Source organism: Chiloscyllium punctatum, chromosome 27, assembly GCF_047496795.1.
Source record: "Chiloscyllium punctatum isolate Juve2018m chromosome 27, sChiPun1.3, whole genome shotgun sequence".
NCBI lineage: Eukaryota > Metazoa > Chordata > Chondrichthyes > Orectolobiformes > Hemiscylliidae > Chiloscyllium > Chiloscyllium punctatum.
Genome location: NC_092765.1, coordinates 15,987,257 through 16,010,882, shown reverse-complemented (window position 1 = coordinate 16,010,882; position 23,626 = coordinate 15,987,257). Strand labels below are relative to the sequence as shown.

At 38.2% G+C, this 23,626-nt stretch overlaps 1 protein-coding gene across 2 annotated transcripts in view; it reads left to right on the top strand.

The window, feature by feature from the left end:
* The window catches only part of LOC140453473 (mannosyl-oligosaccharide 1,2-alpha-mannosidase IA-like), a 137,231-nt gene extending 122,398 nt beyond the window's left edge, over positions 1 to 14,833 (top strand). For both annotated transcript variants that reach the window (XM_072548177.1, XM_072548178.1), the window contains one exon: positions 7 to 14,833. In XM_072548177.1, the coding sequence (XP_072404278.1) occupies positions 7 to 136 (130 nt within the window). In that variant the 3' untranslated portion in view covers positions 137 to 14,833. The remainder of the gene's footprint in view (positions 1 to 6) is intronic.
* Positions 14,834 to 23,626: the final 8,793 nt, after the last annotated feature.

The following is a 23,626-nucleotide window of genomic DNA, read 5'->3' as shown; positions in this document are numbered from 1 at the left end:
AACAAGGTACCTTTATGTGCTGTTCTCTGAAGATGAACTGCTGTCTCCAGAACACTGGGTATTTAACACAGAGGCCCATCCTCTGCCTGTGATACAAAAGAACACACAGGAACAAGTGATCACACATGATCAGTAAACACATATACCCTGAAGAAGGGTTAACCTTTATCAGTCTTTTGGGTTGAGATGCATTTCCTTTCCAGTAAAGGACTTTTATCTATTTAGATAGAAATGGGTTAAGAGTCAGCAGTGTAATCGATGTGTTGTGGTATTTGATCTGTCTGGACACATTGATTTCCTCTGTGAGGAGATGAGTAGCCCTTTTGGCTGCTTGGAGTGGGCCACATTTGAAAGTAAATTCTCAAATATATTACCTGTCCACAAGGCTTGAATGAGGGAGAATGCAAAGATCAATTTGAGGCTCTTTCTTTCTGACCAAAGGATTAAAATTCATAAGTGTAAAGGCTGTTACTTTACTTCTCATTTTTATGAAAAAAATGTGTAAAGCAAAGTAAATGCATATTTAGTTGTTTATATTAGTAATTAAACTAGCATCTCTCTGGTACTACGACCAAATATTGCATTGACGTCATGATCTGGAGATCCTGAGGTTCCATTATTCATTGACTAGGCCTTTCATTTTCTTGGGTCATTGATTGGTGTAATTGTATAAAATCTTTCTGTGTGGTACCTTAACTTGTTTATTAATTATTAACTTTAAATAAGTTAACAAATGTGCTAAACAATGAGGATAAGAGTACAATAAAATTAGTCAACTGTATGAAGAAAGAATACAGGAAACAAAATATTGACAACTTGGAAATTCACCTTGAGTAGTAGTTGTTTTGGATTTCCATTTACACTATTGCCCAAAGCAAATTTCACAATTTAAATGTTATTTTTTATATTCCATAATCAAATACTTTTCAATCTATACAGACTGAACGAAAATATCCTGAAATATGAATAGTGAAACTGGGCAATGCCAGCAGCGTGAAATGGGCTCTGAATAAATTAGCAGCCAAAGTTTCACCTTTCTTGATTTTCTTTACACTAAGGTTCACAGAACAAGAATTTAGACACTTGTTTTGGAGATTGATTTCCATGTCCCACTTGGCTTTTACTTGTTTTGTAATTCAAAAAACGTCACAATATTTTCCAAGTTTACAGAAATTTTAAAATTTAAAAAAAATCATCTGTGAGTTTGCTGCAAACCATTTTTTGCATTGCTGGCATACACCAGTTTCATCCCCGTTTTGTTTTAAATCACCAGATTTTTTTGATGATTATAGTCAAGAAAAAATTCATTTTATGTAGTGCTATTCTGATCTCAATCTAAATTTACATATAATCATGTAATTTCTAATCAAAGTACCCATCGTAGCCATAGCTGTGATGTAATATATGCTTACATCAATCACATTTACATTCATTCTGTCTCATTTACAATTTTACTTATGCAATTATGACACTTATTTTGTTGTTGACTGTTTTACATTATTCTGATTCTGATCAAGTCATATATTTATACTGTTTATGCCGAAGCTCAGTTATACATTAAGGTCAATTATGTAGTATTTATACAGTTTGATTCCAGTGTACATTAGAATAATAATTAACATGAAAATGACAATTAGGAAAAGACTTGAAAGTCTGTATAGCTTGTTCCCCACATTATGCAACACAGTATGTTCACTTCACACCAACTTAGTGCCATATCTCTTTGGAGAGGTAAAAGCAAAACTAAAAACCCAAGCCTATCACAGAGACATCTGAAAATTTCCTCTCTGAGCCCCTTCAGCAATCAAAATTATTACAGGAAATCACATTGTCCTGAGCTACATTATACAATAGTCTGCCCTTTGTTTAATTATTCTGATTAAAAAAATTACATGGCTCAAGCAAAGAATTCTCAGTCTGTTGGGCTAATGTTTTTGTGCTCACTTATGCACATCAACTTTTGTATCATTTTATATTCTTACTTTTCAAATGCGTTTCAAAATCCCTTTTAAATGATGCCTGAGTCAACACACATGAATCATTATATCTGCTAATAGTAATTGTGAAAATTATTTACCACTTGTCCTCCTTATGGTAATTCTGAGTTTGTGTCCCTTGCAACTAGTTCACCAACCAGTGAAATCCAACTTTTATTAATGCTCATAATTTTGTTCAGACCTGTTAATTAAATTTGTCTCTTCCAGTGGAAAAATAACCATTTTTCATGACATTCTTATACTGTATATAAGTTCTCATTCCAAATGACATTCAAGTAGACCTTCACTGTCTCTTTCCATGACTCACCCTTCCTATAAACAAAAGTCCATACTGCACTTTAACTATAGCCCAGTGTTTTGAAAAACTTCAACATCATTTCAGTCTTTATACGTGGTATTGCTCTGTAAAAAAACCCCAGAATCTTTTATTAGGATGTAATATCTAGGGAGATGAGAGGATAACTAGTTTATAGTGGTGCATATTGAAGGGCATACATGGTATACTCACTTTTTATCATTCCAAGGTCATGTCTCTAAAAGCACAAAGTAGTAAATCAAGCAAGGATAAGATGATGTAGACCAGTTATACTTTGGCAAATCCTTTAAGACTATGTGACAGCTGCTATTACAGTTTTATTTGGACTAATTGCTATTATATTAATAGTGATTCAGTATGAAATAAAAATTTTGGAAATTGCCATCGGTGATCTTTGTGGAAAAATATATCATTATAACAGCCATAAGTAGGAATATATTTAACACCAATTTTTCTACATCGCTAGCGTAAGAGATAAGTTTATTTTGTTTTAAAAGGCTATCTGAATATCCCTGATTCATTTTACAGGTTTTGTCCAGGTTATTGAGTGTATTCTCACGTTTTAAGCAGTATATATGACATTTGTATCATAATCTAGTGAAAATCTTGCAACATAATATAATTTCCTTTTCAAATTAGTTCATGCAATGCTTTCCTTCTCACACCCTAGCTTACTTAATGACAATGTCTCCCTCACTCAAAGATAAATTAATATGTAAGAAATCAACACCAAACTAATTGCTAGACAATGCACCAAATAGTGTCAAACATCTAAATTTCTTTAAGGGGATATTCTCAGAATATTCTTCTGATGTAGATCTCAGGTGTGTGTCATATGTTCACTTTTAGAATTCGCATAATGATCTTTTCAACATTTTCCTAAGTTTCTTTGTTCCCATATATGTTAAGAATCTTACCATCATAAGGAATAATGCCTTTCCCATCTCTGTAAAATTTACATCTTCACAGTTTTTTCTTTTAAATTGTAGTTGCCATATATCTGCCCACTTCCTAGTTATAGGGAAGTCTTGCTAAAACTACACAACTATACTAGTCAGACCACAGCTGGAATATCGTGAACAGTTTTGAGCCACTTATCTAAGGAAAGATATGCTGGCATTGGTGGTAGTCCAACGAATGATCACGAGATGGGTTTTGGGTATGGAGGGATTGTCACATGAGGAGAGGTTGAGGAGGTCAGTCTTGTACTGACTGGAGTTTAAAAGAACGAGAAGTGACCTTATTGAAACATATAAGATTCTTAAGGAATTTGACAGGGTAGATGTTGGTTCCCCTGGTGGGAAAGTCTAGGACCAGAGGGCATAATCTCAGAATAAGGGGTTGCCATTTTAAGACAGAAAGGAGGAGGAATTTCTTCTCTCAGATGACAGTTAATTTATGGAATTGTTTACCACAGAGTGCTGTAGAGATTGGGTTGTTAGTATATTCAAATCTGAAATCGACATTTTTAATCAATAAGGGAATCAAAGGTTATAGGGGAAAGGCAGGAAAGTGGAGGTAAGGATTATCAAATCAATCATGATCTCATCAACTTGACAGGCTGAATTGTCTGCTTCTACTCCTACATCTTACATTCTCTTTTTCTCTCCATAAATTAGCCCTTCACTGATTATAATCCATAAATTTCAACATAATTATCTTGTGCCTATATCCAATGTATTTTTATAACTGGAGAAACAAAAATGTTTACTCTAGTACTAACATCCTTACAAACTGAGGAATATCTATTTGTTCCTTGCATTCTTTATCCTCACTGCCTATTTATATAACATTCCTTTTAACACTATGTGCCTTAATGTTCATAACAAGCCTTTTTAATGGCACCCTATCAAACATCCTTTGAAAGTCCAATGTACAACATTCTCTAGATTTCCTTCAACTGTAAATTCTTTAAATTAGTTAATTTAAAGTTGAGTGCATACCATGGTTGACAGCTGCTCCTAACTTCATGTCTTTTTAATCCTTCATTACTATTTTATGAATCACAGTATTTTATCAATAACTGAGGCATGACTGACTAGCCTATAATCTCCTGCTTTGTCCTATTTCCATGTGTTTTATATATATGAGAGAGTATGCCTTTAAACACTGGCAATTGTGTCATTTACTAATACACAATCTGGTTAATGTAACAAAGATCATTGAGTGAAGCACATAGTAACTGGATGAAATAATTACACATCCTTGTATTGTGTGATTTTGTGCATTAACCTGAAAGGGAATGGAGTACTTGTTTTATTCAAGTTCCTTTGATGTTTAAATACATGAATATGGTGTAGTTTTTAATGAGCACAAGGTAGAGACAAAGGTTTCAATATTGTAATACAGATTTTTTGAAACATGCCGAATACTAATGCTACGGGTCCAGGAGTCTCCACTTCAAAGAATTCTGCCATAAATTGAATTATATAATGTCATTGTTATTAGCTTGGATATGCTCTGTCCATCTAAATATTTTGAATGTTAATCCAGTTTCTGAAAATGTACTGCAACTGTAGTTCTAGCAATAACATGCTCAACTCCATATATACCATAATCTTAAAATGCTGATGTCTGTTGAGATGTCCTGTTCCTTTTTTCTATTAATTGCCCACTTAACTTCCCAGGTTCAGAGTCCTCTTTATCTGACTCTTCAACAAATTATAATACTGGGTACCCATTAATTTTTATTCTGAATGCACTTAAAAACCTTTTATACTATTCCTTTCAGTACTTTCTGATATTCTTTCCCCAGGCATTCTTTGACCTACCCTCTTACTGATATTTAATGCCCCCCCTCACTGAGTAACTCAGTGCACTTTAATAGTCTACCTTCTAGAAGGAAACTTTTCTCTTCACATCCTGAGCAAAGACCACTCATTGTGGATCCCACTCTTTTTCATTCCATGCAGGAAACATTTGGGTTAGCTCAGTGCACCTCAATCCCCCTTTCACCTGGACTCAGTGCAATAACATTGTGCTTATGTGGTCTCTGCTTCATAATACACAGCTTGCATGGTTTCTGTGCTTTAACACTGTGCTTATCTGATCTTGGTGCATTAATGCTCCACTTACTAGGTCTGTCACTTTGATATTCCCCTCAGCTGGGTACTAATATGGTTTAATAGTCTGCCCACTTGGCCAGCACACTTTATTAATCTTCCTCTCTCTGTTCCTTGGTTTTAATGCAGTTCAATACTCTGCTTACTTGGTCAATGTGTTTAATACTCTTCACAACTGGTCAATGCACTTCAATAAACTTTATACTATGTCTTGGAGCTCTTAAGCTTTTCCTTCATGCAACAAATTACTGCGATATATATTAAAGCATTTTCTTTAGCAGATTGACTGTATTTACTGAAAGAACATAGAGTCATAGAGATGTGCAGCACGGAAACAGACCCTGCGTTCCAAATCATCCATGCCGACCAGATATCCCAACCCAATCTAGTCCCACCTGCCAGCACCCGACCCATATCCCTCTAAATCCTTCCTATTCATATACCCATCCCACAGCTCCAGCTTTTGATTTTCTGCTTCCAACTGGATGTCTAACCCATGCTCTGTACTTTGCTGGGCATTGCTTCTCAGTTAGAGAACTGAAAAGAATGAGGATCAAACAATCATCTGTTCTTAAATGGACATTGCTTTGTGTTCCTTCCATTTTACAAAACAGAGTCATGGAGATGTACAGCACAGAAACATACCTTTTGGTTCAACTCATCCATGCCAACCAGATATCCTAATCTAATCTAGTCCTATTTGTCAGCACTTGACCCATATCCCTCTAAACCCTTCCAAATCATATACGCATCTAGATGCCTTTTAAATGGTGTAATTGTAACAGCCTCCGCCACTTCCTCTGACAGCACATTCCATATACACGTCACCCTCTAATGTTGCCGTTTAGGTCCCTTTTATATCTTTCCCCTCTCACACTAAACCTATGCCCTCTAGTTCTTGACTCCCCCACCCCAAAGAAAATACCTTGACTATTTATCATATCCATGCTGCTCATGGTTTTATAAACCTCTATAAGATCACCCTTCAGCCTCTAATGCTCCAGGGAAAACAACCCCAGCCTGTTCAGCCTCTCCCTATAGCTCAAATCCTCCAACCCTGGCAACATCCTTGTAAATCTTTTCTGAACCCTTTCAAGTTTCACAACATCCTTCTGATAGGAATGAGTCCAGAATTGCACGCTTTATTTCAAAAGTGGCCTAACCAATGACCTGTAACATGACCTCCCACCACATATACTCAATACTCTGACCAATAAAGGGAAGCATACCAAATGCCTTCTTCACTATCCTATCCTGTGACTTCACTTTCAAGGAGTTATGAATCTGCCCTCCAAGGTCTCTTTGTTCAGCAACACTCCCCAGGACCTTCCCATTAAATGTATAAGTCCTGCTAAGATTTGCTTTTCCAAAACGCTGCACCTCGCATTTGTCTAAATTAAAGTCCATCTGCCACTCCTCAGCCCATTGGCCCATCTGAGCAAGATACCGTTGTACTCTGAGGTAACCTTCTTCACTGTCCACTACACCTCCAATTTTGGTGTCATCTGCAAACTTAGTAACTATATCTCCTATGTTCACACTCAAATCATTTAATAAATGATGAGAAGTAGCGGACACAGCTCCAGTCCTTGTGGCACTCCACTGGTCACAGGCCTCCAGTCTGAAAAGCAACCCTCCACCACCACCCTCTGTCTTCTAACGTTGAACCAGTTCTGCATCCACTTGGCTAGTTCTCCCTGTCTTCCATGAGATCTAACACTGCTAACCAGTCTCCCATGGGGAACCTTGTCGAACGCCTTACTGAAGTCCATATAGATCATGTCTACTGCTCTGCTTCATCAATCCTCTTTGTTACTTCTTCAAAAAACTCAATCAAATTAATGAAACGTGATTTCCCACACAAAAAGCTATGCTGACTATCCCTAATCAGTCCTTGCCTTTTGAAATAAATGTAAATGCTGCCCCTCAGGATTCTCTCCAGCAACATGCCCACCACCGATGTCAGGCTCACCGGTCTATAATTCCCTGGCTTTTTCTTACCCTCTTCCTTAAATAGTGGCAGCACATTAGCATCTGGCATCCGTTATCAGAATGGACCTACCATATTGATTTGATGCTCATTAGGTATTTCAGGCAGTTGTCTGATAAAAGAACCCTTCATCAAATTACTCTGTCCATTTTTGAAACATCTGTCCAACAGTTCAAAATGTGAACAGTTGACGAGGAACTTCCACAAACATTTAAAGGAATTCTCAACTCCAATAAATTAAGCATCTGATTAGCTATTTTACCCTAACAAGTTTTGGCTTCTTTGGCTACAATTAGGATGTAAAATGCTTTGAAAGAAGGAGTTTCTGGAGCTCCTGAACAATTTTTCACATTTTACTTAATATTGACACTCCCAGACCCGAAGAGGAGTAGAAAAACCTGCAGAAACTGCAAGATGAGTGTGTAAGAAACAATGCTACCTTTTGTGAGGTGACAGTAGTTTATCACCTTGTTAATGTGGGTGCGAATAAGCAGGGAGAGGGCATCACGATTTGCCTAGTTTTCTGGATTCTAGTTCATTCATAGACTGCACAGCATAGTTTATGCCCACCACCCACATATCACAAACTAGCTCTGTATTGGAAGGGGAAGTGCTTCCATTCACTCAATGTTCAATTTATTTGTTATCATAAATAGCATGTCAGGCAGGTTTATGCTTGTTTTCCTATGTTAGTTATTTGTTCCCATACTGCACCAGTTCCTGGTTTCCCCTTAGTTACAAATGAACTCACAAATAGCAGAATGCTTTCTGTAGGACAGAAGCTATTTCATATCTACTGTTCATAATTCCTGTAAGGGCCCTTAGCACTGATGTAAAGTGTAGAAAATTACATTGAGAAAACATTATCCTGAAACAGTGGATGGAATTTAGTACCTTTTTAAAGTTTTGTGCTGAGAGGATTAATTAGGTGAAGAGTGGTGCTTGGGGACCCTGCCTCAAGGGTGGGAAAGTCCATGGACAGCCTTTTGATCCTGCCAACAGTTGAGACCCTTACTATTTGAACTAAGAGCAGGAGTTGACCATTCAGCCCTTTGAGCCTGCTCTGCCATTCGATAAAATCATGGCTAATCTGATTGTGCCCTTAACTCCACTTATCTGCCTGATTCCCTTTTACTCTCTCATTAGTCAAGTCATTGAATGGGAAATTAATAACCCCTTGCAAAGTTGCTTACAGGTCTTAGGATTGGGGGAAACTCCGTGCCTGATTGCGAGACCCAAAATCATGAAGGGGGGACATCTGCTCAAAGTTATTCCAAAATCTTTGCTGGCAACCCTTCCCTCTTCTGTGACTTCCTCCTCTGCTATTTTTCACCTGTGGTCTGAGATCCTGCAACAATATTAGTCCTCAGTTGTTTGTCGTACCAGACCATGCCTCCTCAGTAGCACAGCCTTCTGATAGAATGGTCACTCTCTGATCAATTTGTAGCTCCTGGTGGGCAGGCCTTACACCCCCAGGGTGTTAAATTCTGGGAAATATCTGCCATTATTCACTTAAGTGCCTGAGATTAGCGGGCATTCCATTAAAGAAGCCATGTGCTCTTGCTAAATCTCTAGCAAGAGGACAAGACCCCTGTCACTTTTATTAAATACCACTCAAGGTTTTGTAAATAGAAGTAATTTAATACAGCCCAGAACAAAAGTCAATTTTCAGAATTGTTTGCAGTTCCATAATTTTGCGATAGAAATGAAACTGCTTTGATAATTCCAAAGAAAGAAAACTTGGATGTGAAAAATTAAGTTGAGATTGAGGAACCAGAGGATGTATAGCATGATTTGGCAGAGCTGCAACTTGACAACACTTAAAGCAGAAATTATTGTTGAGAGATTCTTCTAAATCTTTGTTTCCTTTCCACTGAGCACTAACATTTCCCCTCCCATTTGATCCAAAGCTGACACAACCGTAGCCCTCAAACTGGGCACCTTCATAGGTGTTACATGAGGTTTACAAAGGTCAACATCAAACTTTAAAAATTTGTATTTTGCTGTTCCAAAACACTCCAACCATAATTTGATAGATGGTGATATGATTGCTTATTTAAAGATCACTCATGTAAAAGCAAAGTTTCTGACGTTTGTACTTGCTTACCTACTCTAGTACCTTAATGAGGTATTTCCTGGTGACAGGTTGAGAGATGAAGCTGCTGAACTTGCACAGAGGGCATTTGAAATATGTTATAGATGACCTTGGGGTTCTGGGTGTTAAAGGGTCAACTGTCAACTTAGAGTCAGTTGGGAACTCAGCTTCATGCAGATCCATGTGTCTTCAATTTGTTTGGCAGCAACAAAGGAACTGGTTGAGAGGATGTTGAGGGAGCAGGTGTGTTGAGTTAAGGCAGAATATGCCTCCCATGATGCTAACACCACTAACTTCTGGCACTGACACTGTTCACTGTGTATATTATGAGGTTTGGGATTCAAGTAAGAAAATTTTAAAAGGTGGAAAACCTTGTAGGACTAGTCCTTCAGTGTTTTCAAATGTAATGTTCCTGGCATTGCCTCCAGTGTGGAGGATACAATATAAGATTTGATTCTCCTCTGACTGTTGTCTTTTTTTGTGTGTGCAAGGTTTGTCCTGCAAGAAGGAAAGCAGTGTTTGTGTTTGAGTAATGAGAAGTTCTGACAAGGTGCATGCCAGATAGAACAATGTTGCTTTTGTGTTAAAGAGGAGGTGGGTGTCTTAATAGTGATGAGAGAATCAACTGTAGAAAGCTGCAATTGGAGCAGAAGAATCGTGATCTGCGGAGAGAAATAGGAAGTGCAATGGATCCAGAAGTAGTGCAAAATTAAGCAAAGAATATTGAGATATGAAGTAGAAGACATATCTTTACCAGCCATGTGAGGTCAGTGCACTATTGTCCTAGGGACACAACTGTTTAAATGAATTAAGGGGATCAGTTATGTCCATGTGATTAGGTACATCCTTCCAAAGTGAAACCCATTCTATACATTTTGGGAGTTACGTAGGCAGTATTCACAGTATGACTCATATCACCTTCATCCAGCTTTCCATAACTTCAATATCCCCAATCTTAGAACATACACCAAACTACATTTTACCAGAGAGAAACTTTAGGCACTGATATATGTACAAATGAACATGAGGTTAGCGCTCAGCACTTAATATTAGCCCGAATAAGGCAGGGCTGTTGTGGTCCAGTGGTAGTTTCCATACCTCTGAGCCAAGAGGCCCTTGGACTTCAAACAAAGAAAACCCTTCTGTAAAATAATAGCCAGGACAAGTCATGAATTTCATTAGCAATAGGTTGAAAATGATGGGAAAACTCGAGGCAGAGCCAGGGTGGAATTGAAAAATTTAAAAATGTATTTCAATTTAGGGAGCAGATCTTTTGATGTGCTGATGAGCCTAGCTTCCTGTGCAGTGACCTGCTATTACTCACCCTTTTTTCAGTTATTAGGGAAACCAAAGTCTATGAAGTCGATCTGAAGTTCTTTAACAGACCATTTCATATGATTAAAATGGGATCAGCTGCTTCTGTTACATTTAGCAATGATTAAGATAGAAGGAATACAATTTGGAACAGTTGACATTATCCTTGCTAATTCTTGAATTAGCATGATCAAATGGTGACACATTTGCCCTTTTGGACCTTTCCCAAATGAGGAATTTTAAGTCCAACATCTGTGAAGCACACAAACTGCATGAGATAAACTCAAATTTATTTCTAAGAAGTTAGATTATCTCTAGAAGCTGAGAAATATAGATGTTATTTCTGAGATAGACTACAGGATATCTCCTATCAGGGCTTGCATAGCTCAGTTAGCAGGACAGCTGGTTTGAAATGCAGAGTGATCCCAATAGCGCCGGGTTGGCTTAAGTTCCGGTACCGCCTAATGTTACCATGAAGCTCCCCATCACAACTTCAGCATTGCCTAAGATATCATGAGCCTTATATTAAACCATCACCAGTCATCTCTTTCTCTACTGAGTTCTCTGGAACTATGGCAGCTTTACGTTGTAGACTGCATTTCTGAAAAAAAACAGATACAATTCAGGAAATTATAATCCACTTAGATGGTATTATTATCAATTCATCTATTTTCTCTGCCCCACAATATTATTTGTCCCACCCCATTCCTCAAGCTTTTCACTGCTAATTATTAGTTTTCTTAAGTTGCTATCCTTATTAATGTCTGTTCATCTTGTTTCTTTGGTTTTTGTTAATATTGTATAGAAAAGGTGTGATTCAGTGTTTCATGTCCATTATTTTGCCTTAAGCAAATATTTAGATAAGGTCATGCATGAGATTCACCCCAAGACCATTATTTTATCTTCAATCAATATTAAATCGAACAAGTTATTAATGATAGTGTTCAGAATAAATGTTACTCAAAGAAAATCTGCATAGGTATTTGTTCAAAGGGAAGTAACTTCCTCCAGAAGCTGAATGCATAAATGTGCTCTGCATCACAAATGACAATGGATCTTTTACTGTGTTTGGCCCAGGGTACTGCAGACTCATATTTGGATCAGTGAACCCAAAATGGACTGGGGATCAAACCAACATCTTATTTGTTGCATGGTTCAGTTTCACACTAAAATCATTGAATAGTTTGGTCCAGACAAGGGCCATTCAGCTCTTCCCAATAGCTGAATTCCACTCAGTCCTACTCACATGCTGTTTTCCCATATCTCTGCAATTTTAATACCTTGAAGTATTTATCCAACTTCCCTTTAAAAGCTACTTTTGAATGGTTCCACCAATACATTACAAATTTAACTAACCATTATATAAAAAAGAAACTCATGTTGCTTGTTTCTTTCCCAATCACTAAATCTGTGCCTTCTGAATTTTGACCTTTCAGCTTCATTTTATGCACCTTTTAAATCTCTGTCAAAGTTCTTAGCCTTGGTCCTTGCGACAAGGAAAACAACTCCAACTTTTCCAGGCTGTCCAAGTAACTGTAATCTCTCGTTCCTGGAATAATTCTGGTAAATCTTTTCCATACTGTCTCCAAAGCCTTCATGCACTTCCTAAGGTGCAGCGCCCAGAATTGGACACATTATTCCTGCGACGGCATAATTAATATTTTGGATAGGTTTACTTTAATTTCTTTTGTAAATTTTGCTTCTAAAAAGCCTCAGGGTACTAGAGTTCTTGATTAACTGCTTTTTAAACCTGTCCTTTCACCTTCAAAGATCTATGCACAAATTCCCTAAGGTTTCTGTCTTCTTGCACCCTTTTTAAAATTGAACCATTTCACTTGTATTGTCTGTCCTCATTCTTCCCACCAAAATTAGCCTTGCTCCAGTTAAATATTTTTATCCTAGATTGTTCTTTCTCCTTCTTCACGACTGACTTAACCTTTATAATGTTATGCTCATGATTCTCAAGAAACAAAGTCACTGGAACTTTTCTTCCTAACCCACTTGATTTCCTCAGAAATAGATCCAGCAATACCAGCTTCTGTATTGAACAAGAACCACACTGATCAAGGAAGTTCCTCTCAACACACTTTGGACATACCTTTTCTTTGCTTTTGTTAACACAATTATTATCCCAGTTCAGCAACAACAAATTGCATTTAAAGAGCACATTCAGAGTATACAGTTTTTGCATACCTCAATTCCTTTGCAAATGTTCTTTTCTATCTCCTTTCTACTGAATATTTTGTGGCTTATAAAATATCATGAATAACATTTTTGGGACCAGGTTAGAAAGTAAAATTAGTTTAGAAGTTCAGCCATAATCTTATTGAATGTTGGAGCACACGAGGCCATGGAATCTATTGCTTTACTTTCTTCTGTTTTATTCTTAGTAGCTCATCTATTGTTTCTTACCTCCAAACAAATGGATTTTGCCTCAAACACTTTCGTTCTGGCACTGTAATATCTTCCAACGTAGAAACTGCTAGCAAAGCAGTCTGTTTATGATTCAACTTTTTTGGAAACTAGTTCTTTTTTAAAAATGCATTCTGTAAGCAGAGTTTAGTATGAAATTTTGTTAATTGTTTTATCTAATATTGATTGACAATAAAATAGCTGTACAACAGTAAATCTCACAGGTGATTGCCATGTTTATTCTCTCTTAAATATGATATAATGATAGAATTATTGAATTAAGAAGGCCTTTAAAGTATCTATTAAGTAATTTTCTTTTAAACTAATTAGTTAAGTAGAATCTTGAGCCCACAATGTCATTTTTAAAATATGGAAATAATGTGTAGATTTCTGTCATCTTACACCAATGCTTCAGTATCAACAAGTTACATTGACCCACATTGATATATTGATATGTCAGAATAATTGCTGACCGAACAAGTGCATGTATTGATTCATTGATATCAGTAATAATTGTTGTTTGTGTCCATTTTGCATTGATTCCTTAAATGTAAGGCCCACAACAGGTTAATGTTTACATAGTAAAGAATAAGCAATAATCTGAAGCACATGGAATGCGCATTCATAGCTACGAGGCATGCAAAGCAGAAAAATTGAAATATTTTCCTTTCAGCAGCAATTATTTTGCTATTAACATTTGGGGTTAAGTGTCCAATTGTCCTCCAATCATTTCATGTTTTAGATTTCATAACACGGTCTCCAGCAAGTTGACATACATTAAATTTAAATCCATTGCGCTTGATTCCAATTGAAATATTTGTGAGCTACAATTGTTGGAACCTTTTTGCTTTGGATTATATGTTTACAGCATCTGAATCAAGTGTGCATGGGATTTGTATTAGTGCTGTGTCACCTTAGCAATGTGTACGTCATTCAGTTCTCTTTGAGATATGCCTTGTTAAAATCTGCACTTGTAAGTGCTGCCATATTAAAAATATTGTTTCTTGGTTGAGTCATTGTTAAATAAAGTGATTCTATTGCGGAGTAGTAAATCTTTACTGTATAATTCACATATTATACAAAGCCAGTATGTTCTCTTAAGAAAAGCAACCAATTTCATTTTACTATCCTGATAATTAGCAAAAGCTTTTTGCACTAGGTCACTTGTACAATTCATTGTATAGTTCTGAAGACTGATTGCAATACAGTGCATATGAACTGAATTATGTGATTTATACAGTTAAGAAAATTACTAAATATAGTTTTACAAATTGCAAGATGGAAGAGTTGAATGAACTGAAGAAATTGATTGTACTTGATTGCTGTTGTGACTTTATGACAAGGTATTCAAGCTGGAATAAAGAGAGGGCGCAACATTTTATGTTGTACGTACTTTAAATTTCTTGGCATACTTATATGTTATTTTTCCTTTAGACTATATATATTTATATATATATATAGTTTGCTTTTGGATTTGTATTGAAAACAATTGTGATTTAATTTTATCTTAAAATTGTAATGGAAGCTGTCTGCAAGATTGCAGTTACACAATGGATGCAAAACTGATGTGAACTTTTTCTAGTTGTTTAATATATGTAATTTTTTCAAGTCATTAAAGACCAAAATATGTAATAAATTTGGTATATTTAACTAATATCCTTTATAATTAAAGATTGATATATTATCATCTGTGTAATCAAACTCTGTTCTGGTATCAGATAACTGCACCTTTTTATTTATGATTTTTTACTTTCTTAGCTGTAATACCTGTTTAAGTCAATACCACCCTACTTTTCTGCAATTTTTAATCATTGTTATATTTTATGTGACATTTGATTTGCATGCAGCAAAGAACAAATCTGGTTTCTTCATAGGTTTTAACTGTAAACTAAGTTAAATTTTTATAACAATGATGCACACCAGTCAAAGGGAGAGAGTGAGAAGCCGGAGGTTGTTCTACACATTGTAAGAATGACATTGGTAGAGAAAAGGTTAAGGATTTGTAGTGTGAATATAGGAAGTTAGGTAGGAGGTTAAAAAGCAGAACCTCAAAAGTTAGTAATCTCTGGACTACGCCTGGTGCCAGGTGCTAGTAAGAATAGGAATAATACGATAGGGCAGATAAATCAGCAGTTGAGAGGATGGTGCAGTGGGCAGGGATTCAGATTTTTGGATCATTGGGTTTTCTTCTGGGGCAGAAGAGACCTGTTCAAAAGGCATGGGTTTTGTCTGAACTAGAGGAGCTTCAATATCCTGGCGGGAGATTTGCTAATGCTGCTTGGGATCCTTTAAACTAGTACAGAGGGGGAATGGGGGGGGAGCAGAATCCTAAGTAATAGTGAAAATAGACAGGAGAATGGTTCAGAAATTAAAGAAAGCAAGTTAATTCAACAAGACAGGCAAGAGCAAATCAGAGAATGAGGTATCTCTGAAGAACTAAACTGCATTTATTTCAGTGCAAAGCACTGACAGGTAAGGCAGATGAACTTGGGGCATGTATAGAAACAAGGGACTGGAACATCATAGCTGTTACAGAAACATGGCTGAGGGAGGGACAGGACAGGCAGCTCAACGTTCTGGGGTTTAGATGCTGCAAGAAGGATAGAAAGGGAGGTAACAGAGGAGGAACGTGGCATTTTACATTAGGGAAAACATTACTGCTGTAATTCAGACATTCTGAGGCTTTGTCCAGTGAACCGAATGGGTAGAACCCAAAACTAAGGAGATAATCATCATGATGGGATTTTACGATAGGCCACACCGGGAAACTGAGGAAGCAAGTATGTAAGAGATCTTGAATATATGTGAGAATAATAGGGTTGTAATAGTAGGGGATTTTAACTTTCCAAACATAGACTGGGACTGCCATAGTGTTAAGGGCATGATTGGAGAGGAATTTGTTAAATGTGTTCAAGAAACTTTTCTTTATCAATATTGTAGATGTACCTACTAGAGAAGGAGCAAAATGTGACCTTCTCTCGGGAAATAAGGCAGTCCAAGTGATTGAAGTGTTAGTGGGGGAGCACTTTTGGACCAGTGATCATAATTCTATTAGTTCTAATATAGTTATCAATAAGAATAGGCTTGTTAAAAATGTGTTAGTTCTTAATTGGAGTAAGATGAAATTAGATGATATGAGACAGGTACTTAGAAAAGTTAATTGGAGTAGACTGTTTGCAGATCAAGGGATGACTGGCAAGTTGGAGGCTTTCAAAATTGAGATAACGAGTTCAGAGGCATTTTGTCCCTATTAAGAGTGAAAGGTAAGGCTGGTGGGAATAGGGAACAATAGATGAATAAAGATATTGAGGTTCTGGTCAAGAATAAGAAGGAATCATATATTAGGGGTAGTAAATTAGGATCAAATGAATCTTTTGAAGAATATAAGGGGTATAGGGGTATTCTTAAGAGGGAAATCAGGAGGCCAAGAAGGGGATATGAGATAGACTTGGAGGATAAGGTTAAGGATACTCTAAAGAGATTCTTCAAGTTCATTAAGAGCAATTAAGGAGAGATACGCTCCCTTAAAGATCAACGATGTCATCCATGTGTGGAACCACAGGAGATGCGGGAGATAATGAATATTTCACATCAGTATTTACTGTGAAGAAAGACATGAAGGCTAGAGAACTTGGGGAAATAAATATTGATGTCTTGAAAACAGTCCATATTACAGAAGCGACATGCTAGAGGTCTTAAAAAACAACAAGGTGGATAAAACTCTGGCACCTGTTTATGTATCCTAGGACATTGTGGGAAGCTAAAGAAAAACTTGTGAGGCCCTAGCAGATATACTTGTATTGTCTAAAGCCAGAGGACTGGGGGTTGGCTAATGTTGTGCTTTTATTTCTGTAAGGAGAAGCCTGAGAACGATAGACCTGCAAGTCTGACATCCAGTGGTGGTATGTTGTTGGAGAGGATTCTGAGAGACATGTATTTGGAGAGACAAGGACTCATTCGGTATAGTCAGCATGGCTTTGTGCATGAGAAATCATGTCTCAAACTTGATTGAGTTTTTTGAGGACGTGACCAAAAAGATAGATGAGGGCAGAGTGGTAGACGTTGTTTACATGAACTTTAGTAAAGCGTTTGACAAGGTTTTGCCTGGTAGACTGATTAGACTACTTACAGTGTGGAAACAGACCCCCCGGCCCAACAAGTCCACACCGACCCATCGAAGCGCAACCCACCCAGACCCATTCCCCTACATTTACCCCTTCACCTAACACTATGGGCAATTTAGCATGGCCAATTCACCTAACCTGCACATTTTTGGACTGTGGAAGGAAAACGGAGCACCCGGAGGAAACCCACGCAGACACGGGGAGAATGTGCAAACTCCACACAGACAGTCGTCTGAGGCGGGAATTGAACCCCCGGGTCTCTGGCGCTGTGCAGCAGCAGTGCTAACCACTGTGCCACCATGCTGCCCTGGTTAGTAAAGTTAGATCAGATGGGTGAGTGTGCCAGTTGGATACAAAATTGGCTTGTCAGTCAGAGACAGAGGGCGGCGGTGGAAGATTGTTTTCTCAGACTGGGGGCCTGTGACCAATGGTGTTCTGCAGGGATCGGATGACATCAAAATTGGTGGTATAATGAACAGTAAACAAGGTTATAATCAACTGGGAGAAAGTGAGGAATGATGAAGAGCTTATGCTTGAAACGTCGATTCTCCTGTTCCTCAGTTGCTGCCTGACTGACTGCTTTTCCAGCACCACACTCTTCAACAGTGAAGAAGTTTGTCTAAGATTACAGAGGGATCTTTGATTACTTGGACCATGAGCCAAGAAGTGGCAGACGGAGTTGATTTGGATAAATACTAGGTGTTGCATTTTGGTAAGATAAACAAGGGCAGGACTTAGATTAGACTCCCTACAGTATGGAAATAGGCCCTTTGGCCCAACAGGTCCACACCAACCCTGCAAAGATTAACCCATTCCTCTATATTTATCCCTGACTAATGCACCTAACACTGACCATTTAGTATGGCCAATTCACCTGACCTGTGGGAGGAAACCAGAGCACCCAGAGGAAACCCACACAGACACTGGGAGAACGTGCAACTCCACACAGACTTAAACAGTTAATGGTACGCCCCTGGATAGCATTGTCTAACAGAGAGACCCAGAGGTCAGGTACATAATACTTAGAAAGTTGTATCACAGGTAGACAGGGTGGTAAAGAAGGCATTTATCATGCTTGCCTTCATTACTCAGACCATTGAGGCGAGGAGCTGGGACATGATATTGTGGTCACTTCTGGAGTACTGTGTACAGTTCTGGTCACCTTGCTATAGGAAGGATATTAGTGAATTGAAGCGGGATTAGAAAGATTTACAAGGATTTTGCAGGAGTGTTCATAAGGAGAGTCGAGAGTGTGGTGCTGTTTGAAAGGAAAGACTGGATAGGCTGGGACTTTTTTCACTCGAGCAGAGGAGGTTGAGGTGTGACCTTATAGAGGTTTATAAAATCATGCAGGACATAGATAAAGGGAATAGCAATATCTTTTCTTTCAGGAAGGGGAATTCAAAACTAGAGAACATATTTTTAAGGTGAGAGGAGAAAGATTCAAAAGGGACCTGAGGGTCAGCTTTTCCACACTGAGGGTGGTTCATATGTGGAATGAACTGCCAGAAGAAGTTGTAGATGCAGGTACAGTTACGTTTCAAAGACATTTGGCTGGGTACATGAATAAGAAAGATTTAAGAGGGATATGGGCCAGATGTTGGCAAGTGGGACTACTTTAGTTTGGGGAAACTTGGTCGGCATGGACAAGTTGGAACAGAAGGTCTATTTCTGTGCTGTGTGCCCTTATGACTCAATGACTCTATAAAAATGAACCATATTTAAACAAAATCATCAAAGTACAGAACTGGTTATAAAAACTCTTTATTAAAATAACTGCACCACTTCCCACTTAAATTGTTCCATATGATCCGCCTCTCAGGACAATCTGTGGGCGGCATGGTGGCACAGTGGTTAGCACTGTTGCCTCACAGCGCCAGAGACCCGGGTTCAAATCCCACCTCAGGCGACTGACTGTGTGGAGTTTGCACGTTCTCCCCGTGTGCGCGTGGGTTTCCTCCGGGTGCTCCGTTTTCCTCCCACAGTCCAAAGATGTGCAGGTCAGGTGAATTGGCCATGCTAAATTACCCGTAGTGTTAGGTAAGGGGTAAATGTAGGGGTATGGGTGGATTGCGCTTCGGCGGGTCGGTGTGGACTTGTTGGGCCGAAGGGCCTGTTTCCACACTGTAATGTAATCTAATCTAATCTATCTAAAAACAATCTATTCCCCATATTCACTACCTTGAATCAGTTCTGGGTGGTTTATTATCCCCTTCATCACGTCTTCTAATAGCATACAGCCAGACCCAGAAAATATTCAGATATGGATTGATAAATCACAAGTGGCAAGTAATGACAATCTCCAACAATAAAATCTAAATATCTTTCTTTGACATTACATTTCAGTTCTGTCGCTGAATGTCCCACCGTTAATATCCTGGAAATTGTAATGACCAGAAAATTAATTGCAATAGACATATAAATATGGTGGCTACAGGAACAGGTGAGAGGTTCTGTGACAAGTAACTCTCCAAAGATTTTCTACAATGCTTAAGTTAGGCGCGAGCTGAAATTCCGCATCCAAATTATTAAAAACCACTTAATTTCTACCACGTTTACCTCACTCCCTCCAAAGTACAGATTCTATCTACAAGATTCTGTCCCATCTACAAGATACACCACCAATTTGCCAAGTTTCCTTTGACAACACATTATAAATCCACCTCCTAGAAGAATAAGAACAGCAGACAGGTGGGGGAAACAACAGCTGGAAGTTCCCCTTTACATCATCAACCATCCTGACTTGGAAATATTGTTGTTCCTTCACTGTCACTGAGTCATAATCCTGGAACTCCCTCCCTACTGGTACTATGAGTGCACCTGCATCACATGATTGCAATAGTTTTAGAAGGTAGTACTCCAAGTCAAATGCAATTAGGGATAGGGATTAAGTGTCTTGGATTTTAAAAAATTGAGTGCTTTTGAGAATTTCTGAAGGTCTACAGTCTGTTTTCCAATGAGCACCTTTTGGTTTCCAGGGACTCATTTTTAATTCTAATCAGCTCCATCATTTGGTATATTTGCCTAATATCATTATCATTAGTGACTGAATTGAATTTTATTTAAGAATTCTTTAAAGTAGTAGAAATAGCAAAATATATGTTTTATATATTATATACAGAAAAATCTTTAAATTAGAAAAGCTGCTGAAAATCTCATTCAAACCTTCATTATCTCTTAGACTATTATTCCAAAGCACTTTAGTATGGCCTCCCTCATTCGACTCTTATTATTCTTGAGATCATCCGAAACTCTACTGCCTGTGCCGTAATTCACAGCACTCCATTGCCCTATCATCCACATACCCATTGACCTGCATTGCTTAAATATCTTCAGATGCAGCCACCAGGGAGATTACCATCCCAGACTATCCTGTTTTTAAGCCACTTGTCCTGAGCAGTCTACGTCCAGGGTGTTGTTTGTCCTATGCTCTGAACTACTGGTCTTTGCACATGTGTACGGCATATTCCTCCCTGTTGCCTGCTCCATTACTTTCAGGTTTGCCAGCAACTCCTCCTTCTTGCCTACTTCCCCCATTCCGCCCCAGTCTTACAGTTTCACTGGCATCACCTGGTGGCATCATCAATGCCACCACAACCATTAATATCCCCCTGGCAGCCAGACCAAACTAGATAAATTGTTGCTTCTTCATCACGGACTGAAAATTGCTTGTACTAAATTTGCTAGGAGCACCACAGCAGACTATTTAGACAATTTTTTCTGTTTGTGCCCTTTGCTCTATTTATACTGCTTCAAGGTGACCTTTGATGAACTCTGCACTTTTCCTTTTGCAATGAATACAAGTATCTTGTATTTCCCAACATATACAATTTAAAATCACAAGGAAAGTATGTGCTATTTATTGTGCATTGAATTGAACTTATTTTTTCAAAATGAATTGCCATCTCTCAAATCAAATTAAGAACATGCCATTCTTTTTTCCATGTCTCTAAATTCACACAAACAGATTCAATGAAGATCCCTGGTCAGCAATGTAAAATGTATTGTGATCTGTTGAGTTTGTCAAAAATGTCAATTGATTTGTTGTGGACCAGGCCAGACCCCCTCAAAACATTTCAATAAAGTAGCCCAGACACTAAGTTTACTAGTTGTTTTAAGCAGGTGTAACGCAGATATTTGAGGAGGGTTGCAGATGGTTAAACCACTTCGTTTTAAACAAAACAGAATTTATTTACAAGATTACCGAATGAAACGCAAACAAAAGAGAACAGAATACAAAATAACTTAACCTATCCGAAAACCCAGTAGATTATATGAGCTTAATGATGTGGTTCCCAACACTTGCAACAATCCCCATAAACACCCCTGGGCATAAAAGTTAAAATCAAACACTGTCTTATAGGAGAAAGAGAGATGGCAGCATGGGACACCTTCTTCCATGTTTCTTGGGTCAAAAATAGTCTTAACTGCTTTCAGTGAATAGCCAGACTGCCAAAAAAAACAAACCAGAGAAAAGCTGAGCTTAGAGAACTGGCCACACACCTTTCATTGCAGATGTTTTTTTTAACTTGAAAGCCTTTTGTCTGAGAGAGTATCTGTTAGCTATAATCAAATTGGCCCTAAAACCCTTCAAACACAGACTTTTTGGAACCTGTGTTTTTATGAGCTCTTGAAAAAAAAACAAGCACAGCATAACTTGTTCAAGGAGCAGCATCATCACAATCTTCTTTTCATGAAGTAGGCAATGCATAAGTTTTAAAAAAGACTTTGTTGCACTCACAGTGCATTAAGGATAAAGTCCCATTCATTAGTGCACAGAACACCTACAATACCCATATCATTCATGAAATGGAGAAGAAATTAATAAATATACAAAGTTTTATATTTTTCTGTATATTAGGTTATTGTATGTTCACCAATGTTGTGTCAACTTAATGAGAAGTGAACATTCGAATTCAAAGCAGGAGTAGGCACTCAACTCCATGAGCCTGCTATGCCATTCAATAGGATCATGGTTAATTTGCTATATTGAAAACAGAAGAAAAAGCTACATTTAAGAATTTGGGACCTACAATATTTTTCTGGTTAGCAGGGTTAGATCTCACGGAATACAAGGAGAACTAGCCATTTGGATACAGAACTGCTCAAAGGTAGAAGACAGAAGGTGATGGTGGAGGATTGTTTTTCAGTGTGGAGGCCTGAGGCCTGTGACCAGTGGAGTGCCACAAGGATCGGTGCTGGGTGGCCTACTTTTTGTCATTTACATAAATGATTTGGATGCAAGCATAAGAGGTACAGTTAGTAAGTTTGCAGATGACACCAAAATTGGAGGTGTAGTGGACAGCGAAGAGGGTTACCTCAGATTACAACAGGATCTTGACCAGATGGGTCAATGGGCTGAGAAGTGGCAGATGGAGTTCAATTCAGATAAATGCGAGGTGGTGCATTTTGGGAAAGCAAATCTTAGCAGGACTTAAACACTTAATGGTAAGGCCCTAGGGAGTGTTGCTGAACAAAGAAACCTTGGAGTTGCAGGTAGATAGGATAGTGCAGAAGGCATTTGGTACGCTTTCCTTTATTGGTCAGAGTATTGAGTACAGGAGTTGGGAGGTCAAGTTGCGGCTGTACAGGACATTGCTTAGGCCACTGTTGGAATATTGCATGCAATTCTGGTCTCCTTCCTAACAGAAAGATGTTGTGAAACTTGAAAGGGTTCAGAAAAGATTTACAAGGATGTTGCCAGGGTTGGAGGATTTGAGATTTAGGGAGAGGCTGAAAATGCTGGGGCTTTTTTCCCTGAAGCTTTGGAGGCTGAGGGGTGACCTTGTAGAGGTTTACAAAATTAAATGGGGCATGGATAGAATAAATAGACAAAGTCTTTTCCCTGAGGTAGGGGAGTCCAGAACTTGAGGACATAGGTTTAGTGTGAGAGGGGGAAGTTATAAAAGAGACCTAAGGGGCAACCTTTTCACACAGAGGGTGATATGTGTATGGAATGAGCTGCCAGAGGAAGTGGTGGAGGCTGGTACAATTGCAACATTTAAAAGGCATTTGGATGGGTGTAGGAATAGGAAGGGTTTGGAGGGATATGGGCCAGGTGCTGGCAGGTGGGACTAGATTGGGTTGGGATATCTGTCAGCATGGACAGGTTGGACGGAAGGGTCTGTTTCCATGCTGTAGATCTCATGATTCTAAATCCCCAAGGTTCAGCTATTTTCTCATTCATTGGACAGTCCTAGCTCATCAAGCCTCATACCAGGAGTGTGCATTTATAAAATACAATGCCCTTTTTGAACCACCAGAACCTTCATTCACTGCTTCACTAAACAAGGTGTATCAATTGGACTGCACAAAT